The sequence below is a fragment of the Trematomus bernacchii genome, unplaced genomic scaffold, assembly GCF_902827165.1.
Source record: "Trematomus bernacchii unplaced genomic scaffold, fTreBer1.1, whole genome shotgun sequence".
NCBI classification, from domain to species: domain Eukaryota; kingdom Metazoa; phylum Chordata; class Actinopteri; order Perciformes; family Nototheniidae; genus Trematomus; species Trematomus bernacchii.
This window is the reverse complement of record NW_022987739.1, coordinates 23,527,018-23,550,041: the sequence shown is the minus strand read 5'-3', so window position 1 is coordinate 23,550,041 and position 23,024 is coordinate 23,527,018. Positions and strand designations below refer to the sequence as shown.

General features: G+C 39.4%; 2 protein-coding genes across 5 annotated transcripts; one reads left to right on the top strand and one right to left on the bottom strand.

Annotated features, from left to right (window-relative positions):
- Positions 1-396: 396 nt before the first annotated feature.
- Positions 397-3,476, bottom strand: LOC117495789 (interferon-induced protein with tetratricopeptide repeats 1-like). Its single transcript, XM_034147317.1, has 2 exons — positions 3,284-3,476; positions 397-2,136 (listed from the first exon to the last, which is right to left on the bottom strand). Exons 1-2 carry the CDS (start codon positions 3,289-3,291, stop codon positions 831-833), a joined length of 1,314 nt encoding a protein of 437 aa, XP_034003208.1. The 5' UTR covers positions 3,292-3,476; the 3' UTR covers positions 397-830.
- A 1,281-nt stretch (positions 3,477-4,757) lies between these two features.
- Positions 4,758-21,357, top strand: trmt1l (tRNA methyltransferase 1-like). 4 transcript variants are annotated; one of them, XM_034147316.1, is made up of 16 exons: positions 4,758-4,775; positions 6,299-6,406; positions 6,556-6,618; positions 10,101-10,214; positions 12,113-12,177; positions 13,127-13,283; positions 14,466-14,586; positions 14,688-14,767; positions 15,945-16,197; positions 16,770-16,982; positions 17,063-17,253; positions 18,548-18,614; positions 19,364-19,527; positions 19,609-19,674; positions 20,192-20,318; positions 20,843-21,357. In XM_034147316.1, the coding sequence occupies exons 5-16, from the start codon at positions 12,118-12,120 to the stop codon at positions 21,030-21,032; spliced, it is 1,689 nt and encodes a 562-aa protein (XP_034003207.1). In that variant the 5' UTR covers positions 4,758-4,775; positions 6,299-6,406; positions 6,556-6,618; positions 10,101-10,214; positions 12,113-12,117; the 3' UTR covers positions 21,033-21,357. The 4 variants fall into 4 exon arrangements, with proteins under 4 accessions (XP_034003207.1, XP_034003204.1, XP_034003206.1 ...); XM_034147313.1 differs by lacking the exon at positions 4,758-4,775 and adding an exon at positions 5,083-5,167; XM_034147315.1 differs by lacking the exon at positions 4,758-4,775 and adding an exon at positions 5,378-5,442.
- Positions 21,358-23,024: the final 1,667 nt, after the last annotated feature.

The following is a 23,024-nucleotide window of genomic DNA, read 5'->3' as shown; positions in this document are numbered from 1 at the left end:
AAGTTTTAATGCACGTTATTTCATACTCATTTAGATAATGAGCAGCAGCTGTCTGCAGTGTCAGAATGAAGAGCTGTTGGAGACACCTGCACCATGACGCTCTGCTGCTGCCATCTACTGCTGTAACCAGGTTACTGTTTGGATACCACATACTGCTGAACTAAAAAAGAAAACACTTCTTTTAACATAAAAGTTCATCTTCTTTTATAGAAGCAGTGTCTTTCTGCGCCCCTTATCCCTTGGGAAAATTCTCATACAGCTGTTTGTGTTTATTGCTCATCCTTGTTGACTTCAAAGTGGAACATTTAAGCACCTTGTGTGCAGTACTGCTACATTTTCTATAGAGTATATGCATGTATTAACCCTAAAGCAACCAGGAAACCAAAAACAAGTACATTTCTTGGTTTACATAATGCATTTTTATTGTTTTTTACAATATAGAGGCACTCTTGATATATAATCAGTTGCATCATGCAATACTATTGAGGTTATACATCCATCATATATTGAAATACCAATCACACATTTTTATATTACACAAATAAAAGCTTACGGCAAAGCACATTTCATAGGTTATAGAGTATTTTTGCTAGAAAGAACAGTGCACATGGAAAAAACATGCACATAGTTCAGAAAAACAACATGTCAACAACCAGTGTTATAAAGGATTTGGCTTATTTCCTAAATCGAGTGTAGGCTACTACTGCTGACAGTTTTTCAGTGCATAAACTCTCAGATACATCTTCTCAATCAATAAGTATATACAGATTATTTTTAGGTAGTGCAATACCTAGGTTTTTTTCTGATTGTTTTACATGCTGTTAAAAACACTATGGCTCTTGCAGGTTTGCCAGAAACTCCCTTATTTCTCCGCACATTCTGTCCCTGCCTTTGGCCCTGATCTTCTCCAGAACTTTGATGCTGCCGTCACGATAGAAGGATTGGTGCGGTATTGCTGCTGCCTTCATGTGATATTTGAGTGACTTTTGATACTCCTTTCGATCGAAATTTAAATATCTTGCGTAGTTGTTGTAAAGCACCTGTTTGTCTGCTGGTTCCAAATCCCTTTCTAGCAGTTCCTGATATATCTGCTCAGCTTTAGCCTGGCCATCATTTGCCTTTCCATACACATTTGCAAGGTCTATCTTCTTCACAAGGGAAGAATGAGGGTAGAGAGAAATCACCTCCCGATGGAGACCCACTGCTCTGTCTATCATGCTTTTCTTTGGGCGACTGTCCCTGGAAAGAATTATCTTCCATTTGTAGCAGAGAGCAGCGCATCTCTTCAGATAACGCTCATCTGGATGGTCCTTCAGAGCCTCCTCTGCCAAAACAATGGCCTCATCAACAGATACATATGTTTTGTAAACCCTTAGTATGGCTTTAAAACCACTGTAGCTGCTGACAGGATTCCTTAAAACCTCTCTGGCTAACTCACGTGCTTCATCTTCTATTCTTTCTCCTCTCTTAGCACGTTGATCAAGGTATTTAATAGCAAGGTACAAGTTCTCTGGATCCTGTTCCTTAGCGATTCTCATTTTCTCCAAGATTTCCTCTTCCAGCCCTGTGCTGCTGTGCTTTGAAGCATTCACTAACCCTATGATGTAGCTAGTGTTCCACTCCACCATGTCCGGCTGCATCTCGATGGCTTTCTGGAAGTAATCTGCAGACAGCAGCTTTTTGTCTGCGCTGAACTTCATCAGGGTCCAGGCTTTTTCAGCGTAGGTCTCCGGGTGGAGCTCCTCCTGGGATGGAGATGGGTATTTTTTATTCAGGGCGTAGACTTTTGACAGGTAGGCCTCACTCTCTGCTTGGTCTCCCAGGTGGTGATGCAACCAAGCCAGGTTCCCGTAGTTCACCACTAACCAGGGGCCCTCACCTGCGTTTCTCATGTTATTGAAGGCCTCTGTAGCCTTGTTGAAGAAACTTTGGGCGTCTTCACTGAAGCCCAGCTTGTACTGAATGAACCCTCGCAGGTTGTAGATGTGACCCTGCCAGCTGTTTCCCTCTTCAGTGCCAATGTCCTTCACGTTTTCCCTTAGACGTATAAGTAAGGATCTGCTGGGGTCCAGATCCCAGGTGAAGTGGCACTGCAGGGCCTCCAGTTTGGACACCAGTGTTTGACTCTTAGAGGCACTGAAGAAGAACAAAAGGAATACATTTTGAATACATATATTTTTTTTAAATATGTTTTTAGTTATATTTTTCATTAGTTTTACCAAAATAACTTGATTTAATTGTATTTAAAATAACATTTCCAAAGAAATAAATCCTTCGAATCTGCCTATTCAGTTTCTGTTAGAATGTGAAGGGTTAAATGAAAGAAGCTTGTCTCTGCGAGTTACTGTGAAGACAGGAGCTGTTGGACGTCCAGCTATGAATTCACAGAGGGCCCAGCTATAGTCACTGAACGAGAGAGTAATGCCAAATGACAGTACAATTGACCAATCATATCTTCCCTCTAAATGGGTGGGTTTTATTTTCGCGGACTTTATGACAAGTTCCGCCCACTGTGAAACTTTTCTTGTTTCCATAGCAACAACAACTTCCTGTCAACAGCGTAAACTCGCCTTCAAAATAAAGGCATGCCAAATTACACTTAAGACATACAACTGCAACGAAAGTAACAAACACAATGCAATATCCTTTTCAATTTCAACACAAATTGGGTTATTTACAGGTGTTGTTTTGTGTGGGAGAGGGTCGCTTTCATTGATGCGTGTTGCACCCCGGGCCGTTGTTTTGATATTCCGCTGAAGTATACGCTGTGACGTAATAACTTTTTTTCTTTTTTTTTTCGAGGGAAGGGGGGGGTCAGAGGGCCTAGGTATAAAAGTCACGGCTCGCCACTGGGAAGGAGGATACAAGTAAGTAAGGTATAGGGTGGTAGGAAGAAAGGTATGACATTGAGCAACAAAGTCGAACAAATTAGCCAGGAAATGTTACGGTGACTAAGGGAAATAAAATAGTTAATTAAAAAAAAAAGATACTAAACAGATGGATTTAGCATTTTTCCTCCTGCTGAAACATAACCACAAATACATTAATCAGTAATAGGCTGATTATTAAATACAAGAAAAATAAATAGGTCTACATCATTTTAAAATTCCTTTAGACCTGGCATAAATCGAAGAAGTAAATTAAGAATTAAGAAGGAACGGATTGGGTAACTTTCAGGATCTATAACGCAAACAATTCTCCAATAACTCAATAGTAAGACATCCATTTTCCCAATGTTACTTATGATTTACTTTTACAATGAAATCCAGAATCAGCAACTCACCTCATCATTCAGCTGTTTCCTCAGCTCTGTAGTTCTGTAAATGTTGAGATGGTTTTTGCTCTTGATGCTCTGGTATAAAGTAAGTGATGTGTATCTTCAGTTTTGCTGTATGATGGGATGTTGTTGAGCACGGAGCTTTAAATGCTCACTGCTGCTGATAAAAACAGGGGCGGGGCATTAAGGCATACATCTCATGAACTGCCTCGTCGCGCCTTGACTTTCGTTTTCCGGTAATGGAAACTATATCTGGGAGGATCAGAACAACAGCATTATTTGTTTTCTCTCGTTTCCCACGAATGAAAACCTACTCTGTCACATATCTAAGAAGGGGGGGGGGGGGGGGATAAATGTGCCTTAACTTTCGTTTCACACTTGATTCCCTAAACTGGGTCATATTTTCTGTTAAATTGACGTGGGCAAAAGTGTTTGTCTTTCTATTTAAAGCTAGCCTATATGTCATTCCATAACAAACATTGATTTGGCCAGCTCAGCCATCAATGGTAGGCTAGCTACATATTATTTTATTACATGTTTTATTTGTTGATTTTCAACGGCCCTAAAGGGTGGTCTAGCACTTTGAAATCAATTTGAATAATGTCTATTTTCCTCTTAATCTAACTATAATTTAAACACAGTTGTGTTCATTTTAAGTTAATTGTACAGTAATACATTGGACTGGAGTGCCAGACTCCTGAAAGAATAAGAAACATATGACAAATAAAAGAGTGGACTTATCTTAGGTTACCAATGGCAGTATCACATGGCTTGATAATGTCATTTCCTCTGTGTCCTTTGACTTACAGTTGTTCTCTTCCTCTGCCAAATAAATAGGATTCGGCATGTTGAGGGACATAGTTTCAGTGTTATATGACTGTTATTTAAAAATAATAGCAACACAAAGTCAATAAAAAGGCTATTTTAATATGCAAGTTGGTCACCAAGAAGGAGGGACCAGGAAATGCCATTTTCCGCGCTCAAGAACTAATCATATTTTGATACCACTTTTCCTACAACTTCATTTTCATTTTGTCTAAGGACAAGTACATCTAGCAAAACAAGTGCACTTTTTAACATTTTGGGCATGGGTTATTTGAAATGTCATACGTGGGAGAGAAAATGTCCTCCAATTTTGGAATGACCCATATTACAGGGTGTGTTGGTTGGTTGTTATATATACAGTTGATACATCAATCACAGGTGAAGCTAGAGACATCATGAATCTCTGCTGCCATCTACTGGTGTTGCAGGTTAAAGACATTGTGCTCGCTTGTGAAATAGAACGAGACCATAACTCATATTTTCAACTTCAATGTGTTTACCCTGCTAAAGTGATGTGTAAAAGTGACAGCTGTTAAAAAGGACAACAGTTTATCTGACTTCAAAAACTATAATTACAATAATAGGCCTACTACTAATTATAATAATATAGTTACTTTATATTTTTCTAGGTATCGGGATAATCGGGTACCAACCATAGACTGTATATATAAAGGTACCAACATATTCCAGTGCTGCAGATCACCAAGATGCTTATATTTGGAATGTTTTTTGTTGTTTTTTGTTTTTTGTTTTTTGTTGTGCAATAAGTTTTTAATTTCTGTCTCTATATATGTATACGTGGGTGTTGAAGGATCTACAACTCACATTCCATTGTGTGAACCTGTTTTGAAAAAGAAATGTAGCTTGTAGCTGTGTAAATGAGTGTTATGTTCAAAACATGTTCAAAACATAGACTGTATATATAGGTTCAAAAGCAAATTACGTTTTCAAACTGCGCAGTTTACGTTAAGCACGTACGACAGACATTTCCTGCGTAGTTAGCAATGGCGGAGCTCAAAGAGGCAGATGCTGCTCAGCTACACCAGGAGGACGTCGATATCAAACGTAAGTTAATTCACCCCATTTGTCGTTTCAACTCCAAATTTAGGACATATAATTGTAAAACACATTCCAATGTAGTCGCTATCAGCACTGTGCAGTGAATTCATAGTGAATATCAGTTTGTAACTGCTTAACTAAACGAGGGCCTCACCACGGAGCTCCGCCATGGGACCTAAATAGTCAACAATAACAGCGACGAAGACGCAGGAGCTTACACTAGCCTAACCATTGTGGTCAGCAGTTCTCTAAAGTAGTCTATCTCTTCGCAGTTGCTTTTTGTAAGTGTTGTATTCAGGATGTACACCACAGGTTTGGTTGACACGGTCTCTTCACGGAGCTGCACTACAGGGCCGCTCAGTTACTTAGGACATCGACTGTCCATTATTCAACGGTTAAATGTCTACGGAGACTGGTTTTGGTTTCACACAAAAAAAACTCGCGTTAGGAAATGGAAGGGTTTCGAAAGTGTGATACGGTCTATCTATGGAATGGAGCAGGGATATATGGTCTGTAGCAAGTATATTATGTATTGTAGGCTATAATGTAGGCTACATGTAACTATATTAGAGAATACTGAGGTCATGACAAACACTATACTGTAGCAGCTAATGTAACTTTACTTTACCAAACGTTTTATTTTTAATGTAAAACCTCCAAATACCAAGATACATATCTTTATAACTACAGCCCTGGTGGGAGCTAATCTATTAATATATTATCCACAGCAGTTTCAATATTTGAATACTTCTTTTAAGTAATGTAGCGAGACAAACACCATACATCTTCCTATTGAAGTTTCTTCATTGTCTCTGAATTTTAGTTTTTCTCTGTATGATGTCACAGTAAAATAATGCTGTTCATGATTCAATGAATTAATCAATACATCACTAGTTGCACTTCATTAGATAATGGTACCTAGACTTTTATAGCTCCAACTTTTAAAAGTAGAGGACATAGGCCTACATTGTTTTTGAAAGTCGTTGAGTAGACAAATATGAACAAACTGCTTTATCTCCTTTTTTTGTTAGCTGGTTTCAGTAGCTGTGTAGCTGATGAACTGCAGCTGGGGCTCTCAGTGAATTAAACTAGATAGCTTTATAAATCATTTATTTCCATTTATTTCTGTCTGTGAAGGTGCAGATGGTGGAGATGCATCGTCAGCTGGGGACAAAGCTGCAGATCAGGCAGAGAAGACTGAAGGCGCTGCAGACAGTGACGCCAAGCCCTCAACTACCACTTCAGGTGATTTAATAAACGCTCTTTCTGTGTGGATGGGTTCGATGGCCTCATGTCATCTGTATTCACTGACTTTAGGGAGGAAACATTAATGATATGGACTAAAACTTTTTTCTGACTGAACACAACATCTTAATGTTGTCTCCTTTTCACAGACAGACACATCTCCATCCAGACTAAACTGGAAGGACTCGAGGTGCTGGTTGACCTCAATGGTGGTGAGTTCACTTTTACAGGAAGTATTCATAATGCGTTCCTTATCTTGGGCTTTACCAAACGTACATTTCAGAGCTGCTGATGACTACATGTTATATTTTATGAAGTAAGCATCCTTAAAGGTGGGGTAGGTAAGTTTGAGAAACCGGCTCGAGATACACTTTTTGTTATATTCCATCGAATGCTCTTAACATCCCGATGGCAATGAATATCTTAAGTGCTTTGAAAAAAAATCCATAAAAGAATTTCATCTGTGGAAGCCGTAGTACTGTAAAAAGCACGACCAATCATTTTAGCCGGCCCGGCTAAAATAACTGGATGGCCAACCTGCCTGTCAGCCTTCCATCTGTGCACAAACGTATCTCGTGCCCTCATTGGTCATGTGCATGTTCGTGTGTGTTGGAGGAGGGACTCTGTAAGGAAGTGGCAGATTTTTTCCGGCTGTGTATTTTCAAATTTTAGCGCACTCGAGCTGGTTTCTCCAAAATTACCTACCCCACCTTTAAATAGTTTAATAGTTTCTGCTGAACTGTCCAGTCTCCTACATGAGAGAAACAAGGCCTGGGCAAAGGCTAGGAAATCAGGCTCAGAGGTTGAATGGCTGCGTTTTAGGCAACTAAGAAATAGCTTCACTTCACAGGTCAAAAGTGCTAAGTCGAAGTACTATTTGTCAGTTACTACAGAAAACCTAAATAATCCTAGGAAATTTTGGAAAGCCATAAAATCGCTATCCACCGGTGAGATCCGAAATGAGCTACCTCCGTGCATTACCACAACATCTGGCTCTATATCGGACAGGGCTACTATGTTAAATTGTTTTAATGAGCATTTTGTGTCCTGCGGTTCTATGTTTGATTCTGTGACTAACTCTGCTTCTGTGAACACCACAGTCGGTGACTCTGAACAATGTGGTCTGGAAAACCCTTTCAGTTTTACTCCTTTTACTGTTGATGTTGTTCGTGAAGCTTTAACCAAGTTAGATCCTAAGAAACCGGCCGGCCCGGACAACGTGGAACCTTTCTTTTTAAAGATAGCTGCAGATTTTATTGCTCCACCTCTCACTACTCTTTTTAACCTCTCCCTCAGCACAAACACAATTCCAAAACTGTGGAAGTCAGCGTATGTCCTGCCTTTGCTGAAAGGAGGGGAGGCAACTGTTTTAAATAATTATAGGCCCATCTCTAAATTGTCAATTCTGGCTAAGGTTCTTGAACGCCTAGTGAGTGAACAGGTAAAGGTGTTTTTATGTACAAATGACATCCTGTCTAAACATCAGTCAGGCTTCAGAAAGCAACATAGCACCATCACTGCCACAATGAAAGTGGTGAATGATGTGGCGAGTATTTTAGATAATAAGCAGAGTTGTGCAGCTCTATTTATTGACCTTTCCAAAGCGTTTGATACCGTCGATCATCGCATCTTAAAGCAGAGGCTACTCAGTATTGGCTTATCCAGCCATGCAGTGGGGTGGTTTGTGAACTACCTCTCTGAAAGGTCCCAATGTGTTCATTTTGATGGGCTGTCTTCTGAGTGGTTAAACATTACTAATGGTGTTCCTCAAGGTTCTGTTTTAGGTCCACTTTTATTCTCCATCTACATCAATAGTTTAGGTGAAAATGTCGATGGAGCAACCTTACATTTTTATGCGGATGATACCGTTATGTACTGTGCATGTCCCTCCATTAAGGAGGCTGTTGTTGAATTGCAAACTGCTTTTAACATTATTCAGACTCAGCTCTCTGAACTAAAGCTTCTTTTAAATGTTGATAAAACCAAGGTAATGCTCTTTTCAAAAGCCAAAAAGACACCAGAGCCTGTTTTAGATATTTTAACTACGCAAGGAATAAAACTTGAAGTGGTTGCCTGTTACAAATACCTTGGTATCTGGCTTGATGATTGTCTCACTTTTAAACGTCATGTCAATAACCTGCTTAAAAAACTGAGGGTTAGACTAGGTTTCTTCTACAGGAACAAGTCCTGTTTCTCGCTCGAGGCCAGAAAAGGCTAGTCACTGTGACCTTTTTACCTGTGCTGGACTATGGTGATCTGATTTATATGAATGCACCTGCCAATTGCCTGGTCAAGTTAGATGCTGCGTATCACAGTGCACTGAGATTTGTGACAAACTGTAAAGCATTAACTCATCACTGTACCCTGTATGCAAGGGCTGGTCTGCCTTCACTAACTGTACGGAGGCTCAGTCACTGGTACATTTTTATATATAAAGCCATGTTAGGGAAACTTCCATCCTACATCTGCTCCCTGATCTCACGGCGAATTGTAAGTGGCTACTGCCTGAGATCGCATGCTGTGGTTTTATTAAATGTGCCAACTGCTAGGACTGTCTTAGGGAAAATAGCATTTAGATGCGCAGCTCCACTGTCCTGGAATAGTCTGCAATTAAAATGGAAACTGAGCAATCTGGTGCCACTAAATGTTTTTAAAGCTCGGTTGGATGCTACTGAATCGGAAGCTGTTGGTACTTGTGCATGTGGATAGTATGTAATTTGTAATCCCTGTAATGCTACTGTATGATGTCCTCTTGTTGTTCTGTTTATGTTTTTAATGTTTCATGTGGAACCTACTTGAGCAGGTCTCCCTTGAAAAAGAGGTCAATGATCTCAATGGGATACAACCTGAATAAATAAAGGTTTGAAATGAAATACTAGGGGATTTTTTTGTTATTGTGGTTTAATAAATGTAATTTTTTTATTGTGAGATGGCTGCTGGAACGACCCGTTAATACAGCAAACTGTTTTTTGACCACAGTGAACATTTTGTATTTGAAAGGCTTAACACTACAAATATGGATTGAAGCAGAATTTATTGGATTACCTGATGTGATTTTAGAAAAATTAAAAAATTTTACAATAAATATTGACTTTTATTAACATGTTGTAGTTAGTGCAGAATGTTTGAATCGGATTATATGGGAATACACCATGGGAACCCAACCTAACCTAATGTAATAAAACTAATACAATTTGGCTTTAAAAACAATTCATACTCTTTTGATTTTGTATTTGAATGTCAATGTTGTGAATGAAGCTTTGAATCTTAAAATTATCAGGTGCAGCCCTACTGCTTTCTTTAGATTTTTAATATTAAAAAAAAATCTCATAATGTAGAAGAACATTTAAATGAAATTGTGACTTTTAAAGCTGCAGTTTAAAGGCGATTATCAGTGAGTCACGCAAGAGAATACATCAGACACTATTTTGATAATCAAATAACTTTTAAAGTATTTGTCATGCAACCAATTTAACTTGTCTATACTTCTCAGGTGGCCATTTTTAAGTTTTGGAATGTTGGTTGGACACAGCAAGATATTTTAGATGTCGTGTTTGCTGTTAAAAAAAAAGTGTTATATGTTTTTGACAGTTTTAGAGAATAGAATTAAGAGAAATAATCTAGAGAATGATAAAAAATGAAATTAACTTTTATATACATCCTTGGTTTTTGATTTTGTGTTTTCACTCACCAGCGGGACGTAAGTCTTGCCCTCTGTGTCCCGAGGAGAAGTTTAAAGCCTGCTATAGCCACAAGCTCCGCAGACACCTGCAGAACCTCCACTGGAAAGTCTATGTGGAGTTTGAAGGTAGGAACATGAAACACAAGGTCACACAATGATGCTCTCCTACACAAACTGGAAAAATAATCTTTATGGAGCTGGCTTTGTGCCATGCTGAAACAGGAAGATGGAAGAACACTTTTGCCATTTGAGTTATACTATGGATGTATTAATGGCGCATTTCCACTACACAGCCTCGCTCGGCCTCACTCGGTATGGCTAGGCCTCATTATGCCTTGTTAGGACTGGCTCACTTTATGCTGTGCTTCCATTACAGTTTAGGAACTGGGGTAGTATCTATAGTAACGCAGTGTAGGCGGAGCCGTGACGTCATCTTCAATGAGCACCCCAGAAAAACTGTCTGTCTGTCTGCAGACTTGTCAAAGCATTAATTCATGGTTTTTACTAACCGGTATCAGTATGTTGTTACTTCGGCATCATTTTGAAATGTGTATTACAATTAAATCACGGTCAAATATGTTCATCTTGTTGTAGTTGTAGCCCCCTTGCCAGCGATTCTCTCTCTAGTTTAGCAAACTCAGCCGGACTCAGCCCTGTTTGTTGGCCCCAATAGAACCACGATTTTGTCGGGCCAGAAAAAAGGTGAAAAAGTAGCCCCGGGCCGGAACTAGGCATAGTGGAAACGCAACCAAAAACGGGCCCGGCACGACACGGCACGCTTAAACCGCGCTCCGCGCCATGGTGGAAATGCGCCATAATGGCGCATTTCCACCATGGCGCGGAGTGTGGTTTAAGCGTACTGGATACAGCGAACTGGATACAGCATCTGAGGTGTGGCCCCGTTCATTCCTATGAGAGCTGCCCAGTGGTGCATGAAGCCAGAATGGAGCGACTGTAGGTCCCGCCTCCGATCTCCCGCTCTCGCCTCAGTCAAATGAATGGAGAGGGAAAATAGCTCTGGATACATTTTTTGTGCATTTTACAACTTTTAGACCCTAATCATTTAAATAAGACCTATAAAAGTGTTCGAACTAGGTATATTACTTAGCTTAAAAAGATATATACTGACTTACAGATGTCTCTTTCACAATGTCAGTCAATAGGAAAAAGTATTTTTGGGCGCAATGACGTCACGGACTAGAACGGAAGAGTTGTACCACCGTTTGGCCGCTACGAAAATCACTCTTCCTGGACGCTTGAGTTACATTTTCTGGTTAAAAAAGACAACAATTAGCCCCAACCACTTCCAGCTAACACAGTCAGTGAACATTTGTGGAAATAAGGAAAATGTTATCATCATTTCTCAAATTAAACTATTTAAAATGTATTGGATTGTGTAATACCTACTTAGGTTGTTTATTTATATTGTTTATGATAATTATTATATTAAGAGTTTGACATACTTTACTGCTAATTTGATGTGTTATTTTTGTTACATGTCCAAAAGAAATTAAATGTCTGTTGGTCAGACAAAATAAACAGTTTTAGGAACATATTTTTGGCATTTATCATCTTTATCTTTATTTATTTATATAGCACATTTAAAACAACCTTCAGTTGACCAAAGTGCTGTACAGGCAATACATATTAAATAACACAATGGGAGTACAATAATAAAACAATAATTAAAAACATGATAAAAAGCACAATAACTAGAAAAATATTTAAAAAAAACAAAAAAAATCATAAATTATCATCATTTCTTCTGACATTTTTAATAGATCATAGAGTAAGTTTATACTAGCAGCTGTGAAGGCTATACCGAGAGAACAAATCCAAAATACAGCATCAAGAGACTCCACGTACCTTTGGCCGTTCATTGCCGTCATACAGGTCGGAAAAAGTGTGCAAAGTTAAAAAAATCATGTTTTCCTTACTTGTACAGTAATGATAAAGAAATGCATGTGAAAGTGACAGCTAAGGACATCTTCTAATCCTGATGCATAACTGTTGACCTTGAACAGGCCAGATGATGTGCATCTGCCACCTGCCCTGCAGAAACCTGAAACCCAGCCTCAGTGGAGATCAGGTGAGACCTTAGACACACACACACACACACACACACACACAGACACACACACACACACACACACAGACACAGAGAGACACAGAGACACAGACACAGTCTAGAGATCACGTTCCCTTCAGTTTGGAACAATAAGAGCAAACCCTGTAGCAACGGGCTTCATCGACATACGACTGATGATCCCTTTATACATTTCACATACTTAGTTTCAGCATACATGTTGTTGTGCTGCAGTAAACACTACTTTTAAGGTTCTTGTACATTCTGTATTGTTACTTTTATTATGAAATGTGACCTAAATAATGTAAATCAGAAAAAAACAGAACCTTCTTCACCATGTGGAAATAAATCCTCACTCTGTAAAACCCCTAATATATTCCCAAACATGTTTTGCCTTTTAATCATAAAAGCTGTTTTTCATGATTGAGCAAAAGTAGGCAACAATTGACTGTCTCTGCATTCTGTCATTCTTAAAGAGGCTCTATTAGGCTTTCTCCTGTAATCTAATCACATCACTATGTCACACTCCCGCTTCTATTGGCTAGCGCTCCAACACCATGTACGTGATTGGCTAAGGCGTGGGACATCTCTTAGCACTTGACCAATAAGCTGTCCAGCTAACCAATCAGAGAAGACTGGGCTCTGGTTTCAGACAGAGGGTGAAAAGAGGTGCTGCAGCACAGGCAGTATGAGAACAATAAAGAGCTTTTTGAAGAATAAAGCATGGAGACATGTCACAGTAGAGGCACAAAATACAAATATCAACCTGAAAATGTACATAATAGAGCCCCTTAAAAAAATTCACAAGTAATATGGTCCAAATTCTGAATTGGTAAATACTGAATTCTAAGGCATTTCCTCTCATCATGCCATTTGACATTATTGTGAAGATGCTGCATTTCTTTACTTCTTTCACCCCTAAATTAAGTTCATCCCAATATATTCTGTCCAGGCCTCGGGGAGACACGTGGCTCACTACCACTGTGTGGTGTGTTCTGTCACCATCGCCCGGAAGACGGACATGATCAGCCACCTGAAGCGGCACGTCAACAAAGGAGAGACTGAGGCCAGCTACTCGGGGAGCTCAGACGTGCAGTATGAGGAGCCGGGTAAGAAACAGCGACACCATCTACTCACAACATGCTCCACTAGATTCAAACAGGAAATGGTCAAAACAAACTTTCACTCAGCTCTAAAAAAAACACTAGATGGTACAGTTTAATTTCAAAATCCCAGGTTTGAGTCTTAAAATACATATATTTATATAAGAACATTGGACTTCAGGACTATTTATATGTAAAGGTGAAACGATGCAGCCCTACTTATCTTTACGGAGCTTTTATACTGAGTAACAGCTTTTTTTAAATTGTTTTATTTCACACCACAGACAGGCACAGTTAGAGACTGGCTGAAGTCATGGTGGAGCATTTAGCAGCTAAAGTGACGGATATTGTTCTCGTTATGCAACTGCTTGCTAACACATTTTCTTAGGATTGAGGTTTTTGCCCGTAGCTTACATCTAGCCGATGTTGATGGTTAATTTGCAAAAATAGATAATTTCTCTAGTATTTTTTTAATACCAAATTATGTATTTTTTGTCTCCAATCCATTTAATATCAATCAGTTGGTGTGGTTGTATTTATCTTAAGAATGGATTTTATCTTGTGTTGCACATTAACTCACTCAAAGCATCACATTTCTTGGATCTTAAGAAAAAAAAACAATGAATACAGGATAAATATAATTATATATACATTTTGACAACACCCAGAACTTTGAAGACTACGAGCTGCGTTAAGGAATTTTAAAAACGACACTATCACAGTCTTCTTCTGTTAAAGACATGATTTTTATAAGATAAGATGGACCTTTATTAATCCCCGTGGGGAAATTCAGTGGTTTAACAGCAACAGGGTAAGAATGAAAAACAGGACAGCACAGAGTCACACAGATTAATACAATTAAAGATCAAATCAAAGATAAAAATAAAAATGATAAAAAACGATGAATTAAGAGATGAATTAAAGTGAACATATATACATATTGGGTCATATATACCGGTACATATTAGATATATTTACATGAATGTGTGGAAGCAGAATATCCAGAAGTTTCTCCTTATTAAAAAGCTCTTAACTCCAAATCTGTTCCACCTCCTACCTCAGATCATCCCTGTTGAGGCACCACTTTGTGTTTGTTAATCCGACAGACATTACATTCTTCCTGTCCAAAACAATACAGAATCTTGCTGATCTTTCTCTGTCTTTTTCATTTACAAATTCCGTCTGCAGCTCCGTCCGGTCAGCCGTATGAGATCATGAAAGAACTTGGAACCAACGTCCAGCTCCTCCCGAACCACACCACCCCGCAGAAGAGCGACACCTACTTCAACCGCAAGATGAAGACCAACAGGTCAGCCTGAAAACAACACCAGTTCTCACAAAAATGTATAATCATGCAGATTTATGTTATGAAAACCAACATGCATTAAAGCAGGGTTGTGTGTGTCTCAGGCAGCTGGTGTTTTGCTCCCTGGCGGTGCTGGCGGAGGAGAGGAGCCCGATCGAGTGTCTGGATGCTTTTGGAGCCACAGGTGAGATTCAACAGTTTTTCCTGTATCACGCTAGTATCTTACTGTAATCTCTCCATTGTTGCTTTACCTATGAGTTTAGATCTCCAAATGCGTATCTTCTATTGTTCATATTTTGCATATTATTTGAATTTTTTGTTATATACCCATTTATCTTTTCTTTAACTTTCTCTTATTATCTGTATTTTTTGCACTTTATAGCAAATCTTTATTTTGGAGTAATTAGTTTTAACAAAATGATGGCTGCTTATTTATATAAAACAGCCAAAGAACATTGCATTTAAATAAAGTATACATTTATACATTTTAAATTACTTGCCATTTATCTGCATTTAAAGTCAGGGTTTTCCTGCCATCTACTGTGAAACAAATCACAGCTGCTTTTGACGTCATTTCAATATGTGGTGTTTTGATCAAATACATTAGTGTAGTAATTTTGCACAAAATAAAATACAAGTCTTCCAACTGTTTTGACATCATTTAATCTCCTCCTTCAAAATACATTTATTTCACAGAGTTAAGATAAGAATCATTAACTTGATTCTATTGTTGTCAAATTCCTGCCAATAATAGTAGTCATTTTTACCATATTGGCTAAATTCTGATCTTAAACAACGTTGTGATCAAATAATCAGTCAATTATAATTGAATTATAATAATTAAATATAAATAATTAATTATAATACATTTTTATAACAACATTCCACACAAAAAATCCAAATATTTACCTTGTCTTTGAGGATTTTGAAGTACTATCTTTGCTTTTAAAATAGTAGGTCGGATCGGATAGGTCTTTAAAAAAATACACTGATGCGTAGAATTGTTTACAAAATTACAACACACGCATTACCCACTTCTTTCCACTCCACTTTACACATCAAATGGAGGAACAGTCCTTTAAATGTCAAATTGGGATTAAGAAAATTGTAATGGATTTATTTGTTTACTATTTTCTGTTATTTATACAACAAAAGAGTAATTGATTAACTTTTATTGCAACCGTGGTTTAAAGACAGTCCAATCTTGAATCTGAGACTAAAAGACATTGTAAAACAAATGTCTTTTCACTGAAGATTGATGATCAACTGTAAAATATATCCATTTGAAAAAGAAAAGAGAGGAGCATAGAGTCTGCATCCACATTAAGCCTTGCCTTGAATTCTTCCTGTCCGTCTCTCAGGGATTATGGGCCTCCAGTGGGCGAAGCACCTCCGCAGCGCTGTTAAAGTGACCATCACAGATATCAGCGACACGTGCGTCAAAATGATCAAAGAGAACTGCGAGCTCAACAACATCCGGGTGGACGGAGGCTCGCGAGGCCCCCGGGGTCCCGAGGTGGCCACCAGTGAGGTTGAGGGAACACCCATCGCTACGGTGGAGGTCGTCAAGATGGACGCCAACGTCACCATGCACCTGTGGCCCTTCGACTACATGTAAGTCGGAAGATAGTTTGTAATTAGTTTAGCTTATTGGTTAGATGTTTTAGTCTTTATTAATAGTTTCACACATTTGAGGGCAAAACGGTGAACACATGTTACAGACTAAATGTAATTATCACAACATATATTTGTAAAAAAACGTACTGAAACGAACATAGTGGCATATAAGTCGCATTGCAGGAATATAAATCCAATTAATCAAGTATTGTGTCTGTATCCTTCTTCCTCTGTGCCATAGTTGTCTAGAAACTATTAAAGGGGCCCTTTCCTGCCTATTTTCAGGTTCATATTTGTATTGTGTGCCTCTACTTTGACATGTTTACATGCTTTAATGGGCTCTGGTTTCAGACAGAGGGTGAAAAGAGGTGCTGCAGCACAGGCAGTATGAGAAAAATAAAGGGCTTTTGAACATTAAAGCATAGAGACTTTTCCCAGTAGAGGCACAAAACACAAATATGAAACCTTAAAATACGCACAATAGGGCCCCTTTAACTTTCTACAGAGTAAAATAAATGAATGCTTCCTAAAAATGTGCAGTTATTAATTGACTCTTTTCAATCTTCCAGTCACTTGGATCCGTTCGGCACTGCAGTGAACTACCTGGACGCTGCCTTCAGGAACATCCGGAACCTGGGCATCATCTCTGTGACGTCCACCGACACGTCCTCTCTGTACTCCAAGAGTCCCAACGTCACCCTGCGGCACTACGGCTGCCACATCATCCGCACCGAGTACTACAAAGAGCTGGCTGCACGCATGGTGGTGGACACAGTGTCCAGGTAGGACTTCACATCCTGGATGTCTGTCTGCCCTGATGTGGCAGAAAAAATAAAACCCTGAATATTGCTGTGTGTTGCAGAGCGGCGGCTCGCTGTAACAAAGGCATCGAGGTGCTGTTGGCCGTGGCCCTGGAGCATTTCGTCTTGGTGGTGGTGCGAGTCCTCCGGGGCCCCACGCAGGCGGACGAGTCCACGAAGAAGTTACGTAAACTGGTCCACTGTCAGTGGTGTGAGGAGAGAGTCTTCCTCAAGAAGGGGAACATGGTGGACGGTGAGTTGTTGTGAGAGTCTAGTATACACCTGATGCAACTGATGGAGTTTAACTAAGTATATTTACTAAAGTATTTCACTTAGGTACACATTTGAGGTGATTTTACTTTACTAAAGTAGTATTTCCATATTTTCCTACTTTATACGTCCATTCACAACATCTCAGAGGGAAATATTCTACTTTTGACTTTATTACTTTACAAATGAAATGTAAAGATCTAAATGTTTTTTTTATGAACTGATTGAAAAGTATATATATATATATATAAATATATGTTCCATGAGCATTTAGTCAACAACCATCTTTGCCTCCTCACCGCCTATAATATATATTAGGGATGCTCCGATCGCCAATTTTGGGGCCGATCGCCGATCGCCGGAATCAGTATCTGCCGATACCGATCGCCGATCCGATCGAGTGGGCGGGGCCTAAATGGAAGATTTAAACATCACTTTAAATCTTCCATTTAAAGTGATGTTTAAAACTCAGTTAATGGGGCTCATTCACTGGAGCTTCCACAAACAACAATCAACTTAATTATTACATTCAAATGATGTACATTATTCAAGTTTACATTCACTTTGGATAATATAATAACACGGGAGAAATGAGCGGAAGCGCTCTCTCCCTCTCTCTCTCCCTCTCTCTCTCCCCCTCTCTCTCCCCCTCTCTCCCTCTCCTGACAGCCCGTCAATATCTCATGCAGCTCGCTGATCCAGTAATGTGTGAGGCCGACAGTGAAGAATAAACATATTTATAACTAGTTTAGCTTGTTCCAGAGGTAGATAAAATAGCTAAGTGTGTTAGGTCTAACTCTTGTGTGTTTCGCTCCGCTCACCGCTCCGTCACAGCGGGTGGAGCTGCAGCATTTCTGCTTCACACACACGTTGCATACCGCTTTTTTACTGTCTTTTTCTGACACCTTAAAATAATGCCAGACCGGTGAAGCGGCTTGTTTTGCCGCGTACAGAGAAAAGTGTCATGTATTTTACGTCATGCGATCGGCCCTCGCGATCGGCATGCTTAGAGAGCATCGGTAGAGAGTGAGTATCGGCAGATCTCGATCGGTGACCGATCAATCGGAGCATCCCTAATATATATATATATATATATATATATATATATATATATATATATATATTAAGAGATCCAAATGTAACAGTTGTTGTCAATATGATGTGATATGTGTCCTGTTGTTTATATTAAATTCTTATTTTTTCCCGCAGAGAAGGATATACAGGAAGCTGCAGTACATATGAAAAGTAAATACTGTCCTTTCTTGTGTTTCCTCCAGAAACGCTGCCCTGTAACTGTCACGGAAGTATGCCCGGGAAGACAGCAGTGCAGCTGGGGCCGTTATGGTAAATCACTGCAGCATCAGGCACCGACACACACACCTCACTGAGCTGTGTGATGGGCCCTAATACAACAGCTGCTTCAGAAAACTAGCTTATCAGATACGCTGCTGCTCAAATCTCCAGCCACGATGTCTGAGAGGAGTTATGTTTCAAGCTTTTAGGTTGTAGAAAGTCTGTTTTCAGATGTTGCATGAAAGATTTGTTCTGAACATGGAGAACAAAACTCTGTACAATGGTTTAACCGGACTGAAAATGTAAAAGGCAGAAAGAGACAAGTATAACTTTTAGCAACAGTTCAATAAGAATAGAAGAAATGAGCCGTCATAGGTAAAAGAAACTGGAAGCTTAGCATCAAAATGTGTGCAGATTAAAGTCGGAACAACTTCCTGCTTCAATGTGAAGTGCACCATCATGCTTCTAGCCTGCTGAATTGACTACTTGTGGCATTTGGAAATGGTATTAACACAAACAAAAAGTTAGAACTGTTGGAATATCATCTAAACATACAGACTGATCAATCACAGTTTAAATCTATTCAATATAACACTGAGTCTGCAGAGGGCCCAAAGTGAATCGTTCAAACTTAATATTTAGAGCCCAGTTGCACCGTTAAATACTGATCATGGGTCACAAAACAAATGTCAAATCCGATTGAAATAGTATTCTGTCATTCAACAGAATAAAACAGTTTGTGGTATTATACTCTTTTTGATTTCAAACCTTTCAAAGCTAATGCATGTGTGTGTGTCCAGGTCCGGCCCTCTGTTTAACACAGGCTTCCTGAGGAGGATGCTGTCTGCGGCGGTGAAGCACAGCATGGACGACATCCAGCCGCTCGTCAAAACTCTCATCTGCGAGTCGGACTGCACCACCCTCAAGTCGCTAGTCCACGGGTCGTCTGCTCTCAGCAACCAAGGTGACACATCCCCACCTGTAACGCAGGGTGTGTGTATGACAAAACAACGTGTTGACAAGATGTTTTGTTCCCTCTCTGCAGTGGAGTGCGGAGTCGTCATCAAGACCTTGAAGAGCGGAGACGAGTCGGGTCAGGCTGAGCAGTCCGGTGAGTCAGAAGGGAATGTACTCCTTTTTTCGGTTGTTTTTAATGTACTTGTACACAGAAATGTACATAAAAAAGGAAAAATAGCTGACCTGTTACTTACTCTGTCCTCTAGATGGCAGTGTTGCTGAACTGCACCCACTGCATAGAATGTGCATTTATGATGCTCTGCAGGAACATTTAAATGACTTTTTTAACCTATTTATTTTACCCTTAAAGTTGATTTTACTGCCAGAACAGCCATTTCACACACTGTATGACAGTTCCACTGACTGTGCATTCTGTATCTGCCAGTTCAAATACTTCAGGGACACTACAAGGGGCCAACATGTTCTCTGTAGTCGCAGCATCACAAATACAAATAATGTCTGGTGCAAAACGTCACATTCATATTTACCCAAAATTCAGTCTGACGGATTTGCTAGCTTTTGAAACTTTGAGATATCCACTAGAGTCACTCCTGGGTTTAGCAGAGTTGGACATGAATCCCTCTCAGATCTAATTTCCAGTATTCCTGCAGGGAAGAGGAAGTCAGGAGAGGAGTCGGGGAATGTGTTGAAGAGGATGAAGTGTGAGGCGTCTCTGGATCACCCGCCCTTCTACTACAGCATCCACCGCCACAGCATCCGAGGCATGAACATGCCCAAGTAAGTGACCTCTGACCCCAGCACATCAATGGACCGCACTGGTTGACATTCCATTATTATCATGGACACATCGTCTGTACTTATTTGACTGGATCCAACTGTTCTGCTGTTAAATATTCACCAATTGAGGATTAATACACTGCTGGAAATAGTCCTCAAAAAATTGTCCTCCATCCACCATGTTTCCCTGCTTGAGGAACTACAGCGAGCAGCTGCTGGGAAATGGCTGAGACTAAACAAATGCTGAATATAATTAAAAAGAATATATATTTAGGTCTGCAGTAAAAAAAACAATGGGCCTGGAGCTAAAAGCCACACAAAGTCAGAAAGTATTAAGACAGTAACACCATGTTGGTTTGCACATGGGATTGGTTGACAAAAAGAAAAATGAAGAATAACACAAGATTTATTCTTTATCTTTTTATAGAAATATTGAAACACAACTTCAGACGCTTTAAATATAGACATAAAACTGCAGGAACATTTGATCTAACTTTATTATTTCTCTATATTTCTCTTCACAGGTTGAACAAGTTCCTTCAGTACCTGACGGAGGCCGGCTTCAGGGTGAGTCGGACCCACTTCGACCCGACGGGGGTTCGAACCGACGCCACGCTGGAGCAGTTTAAATCTGTCCTCACCAAGTACAGCGTGCCCACCAACACCAACGCCAGCGTCCCTCAGACGAGTGTGAGCATGGACAAGACGCTGTGAGAGAAACGCAAAGCCTTCCACGCTTTGAAACTAAATCAGTCTGCTCGTCTGGTTTCTATTCATCTAAAGAAAGTTGCACTGAAACTACGTAGACATGTTTTCACTTTAATATATCTTTAATCAAACCAAAAACAGATTTTTGCATATTAAACTGCGGATCCTGCAGCACAGAGGAGCCTCATTTATCTGCTGTTTCTCTATTTATTTTCAGAGTTCTTATGAAAATCTATGGGTTACAAGTTGTGATTTTATTTTCTAGCTGGTTAACTGTCTTGTTTTATTTCTTGTGTGTAAAAAAAAAAACATTAAATAAAACAAAATCAACACAAAGCCGGCTTTTTACTGATTTCCTGTCGTTCTTAATTGAGCAAAATACAATTATCCTGTTTTCTGAGCGATAAAATCAATTAATAAATGTTTTATTTTTGTTGCATAAAGGTTTTCTCTCTTTCTTTTATAGTAATCCAAGTCGCATCAATTACCAAACAGAACATGATGCTATCTCCTCAATGAGAACTCACCATTTCACACCCCGTTCTGAGAGCCTCGAGTGGTTGAAAGGACAGAAAAGACTTCGGGTTTATCAGTAACCTTTAGAAGGACATGGGGAATCTGTGAAAGAGATAGCCAGAATTGTTTTAAATCATAAGCAGCTTGGAAGGTTTTAAAGCTGATGATTAAATCATGTGTTAATCTCATTTGTTTTGAGATTGTGATTACCTGCTGAATTTACACTGGAGGCTCAACATGAGGGCAATTACTAGATGACTACATGATGCTTATTAAGCTTCAGGGAAACAAGCAGTTCACACAGCAAAGGCCACATATAAAGGAGTCATCTGACCATTATCTGCTAACTCCTTTGATTACAGCACCAAATGCATTGGGATTCAGCTCAGCAGATGTCAATGATTGATCAGATCGTAGCTTCACTTTTTTGAGTTAATCAGTGCAGATGTAATCACTGCTAATCATCCAGAGTGATAGCACTACAGGTAAGAAACACAGATGAACACCCCCCACTACAGAGAGACCACAATGGAAATATGCCGTAGGGCTTTATTGTGTAAACCCAAATGTTCTTTTGATGTAGCAATTTGTAGCTGTGGTGAAGCTGCATTTGAGTTTATCAACAGGTAATCTTGTGTCTTTTATAGCAGGAGGTTAATCTTCGGTGTGCTCGTTGCCAGAGGTGACTTTTCTGTAGGTTCTGAACCTCACATTAGAACTGAAGGAAGTGTTCAGATTGTTGACTTTTGTAAAAGTGGTAACAAGTTATGACCTCATTATTCAAAATGACCCATTTCAAATACATAATATATTATGGTATTGGGTCATAGAAAGTGACCCATGAATGTGTTTATCACTTTAAAAGGGGACATACAATGCTTATTTTCAGGTTCATATTTGTATTTTGTGTCTCTGCTGTGACATGTCTCCATGCTTTAAAAAAAAAGCTCTTTATTGTTCTCATACTGCCTGTGCTGCAGCACCTCTTTTCACCCTCTGTCTGAAACCAGAGCCCAGTCTGCTCTGATTGGATAGCTGACCGGCTCTGTTGTGATCATATACAATGTGTTGGAGCACTAGCCAATAGAGGCGCAAGTGTTATGTTGTGATGTCACTATGTCACAGAAATAAACAAATGAGTCCAATGGAGGGGTTTCAGGCAGGGGAGTGTGGGAGAGAAACTCCCTGTGATGTAAACTTTGGGATTTTAGCTAAAAAAAAAAAATTACAAACAGGAAAGGGAAAACAACAAAAATAACAATAGGGCCTCTTTAATGTAAAAAAACATTATATTTTTCTCATACTGTCAATCTGAATATACCTGTATTTATTTACTCGTCTAAAACGCTCTGTTTTAGCGCCTGTCTCTTTAAGCCACGCCCCTGAGAAAGCTCATTCTGAACTGATTAATTTGCAAGCTAAATTTGGCACACCTTTGCAAAGGTAGTCTCAAGCCATGCATGAGACAAGGGAACCAACTCT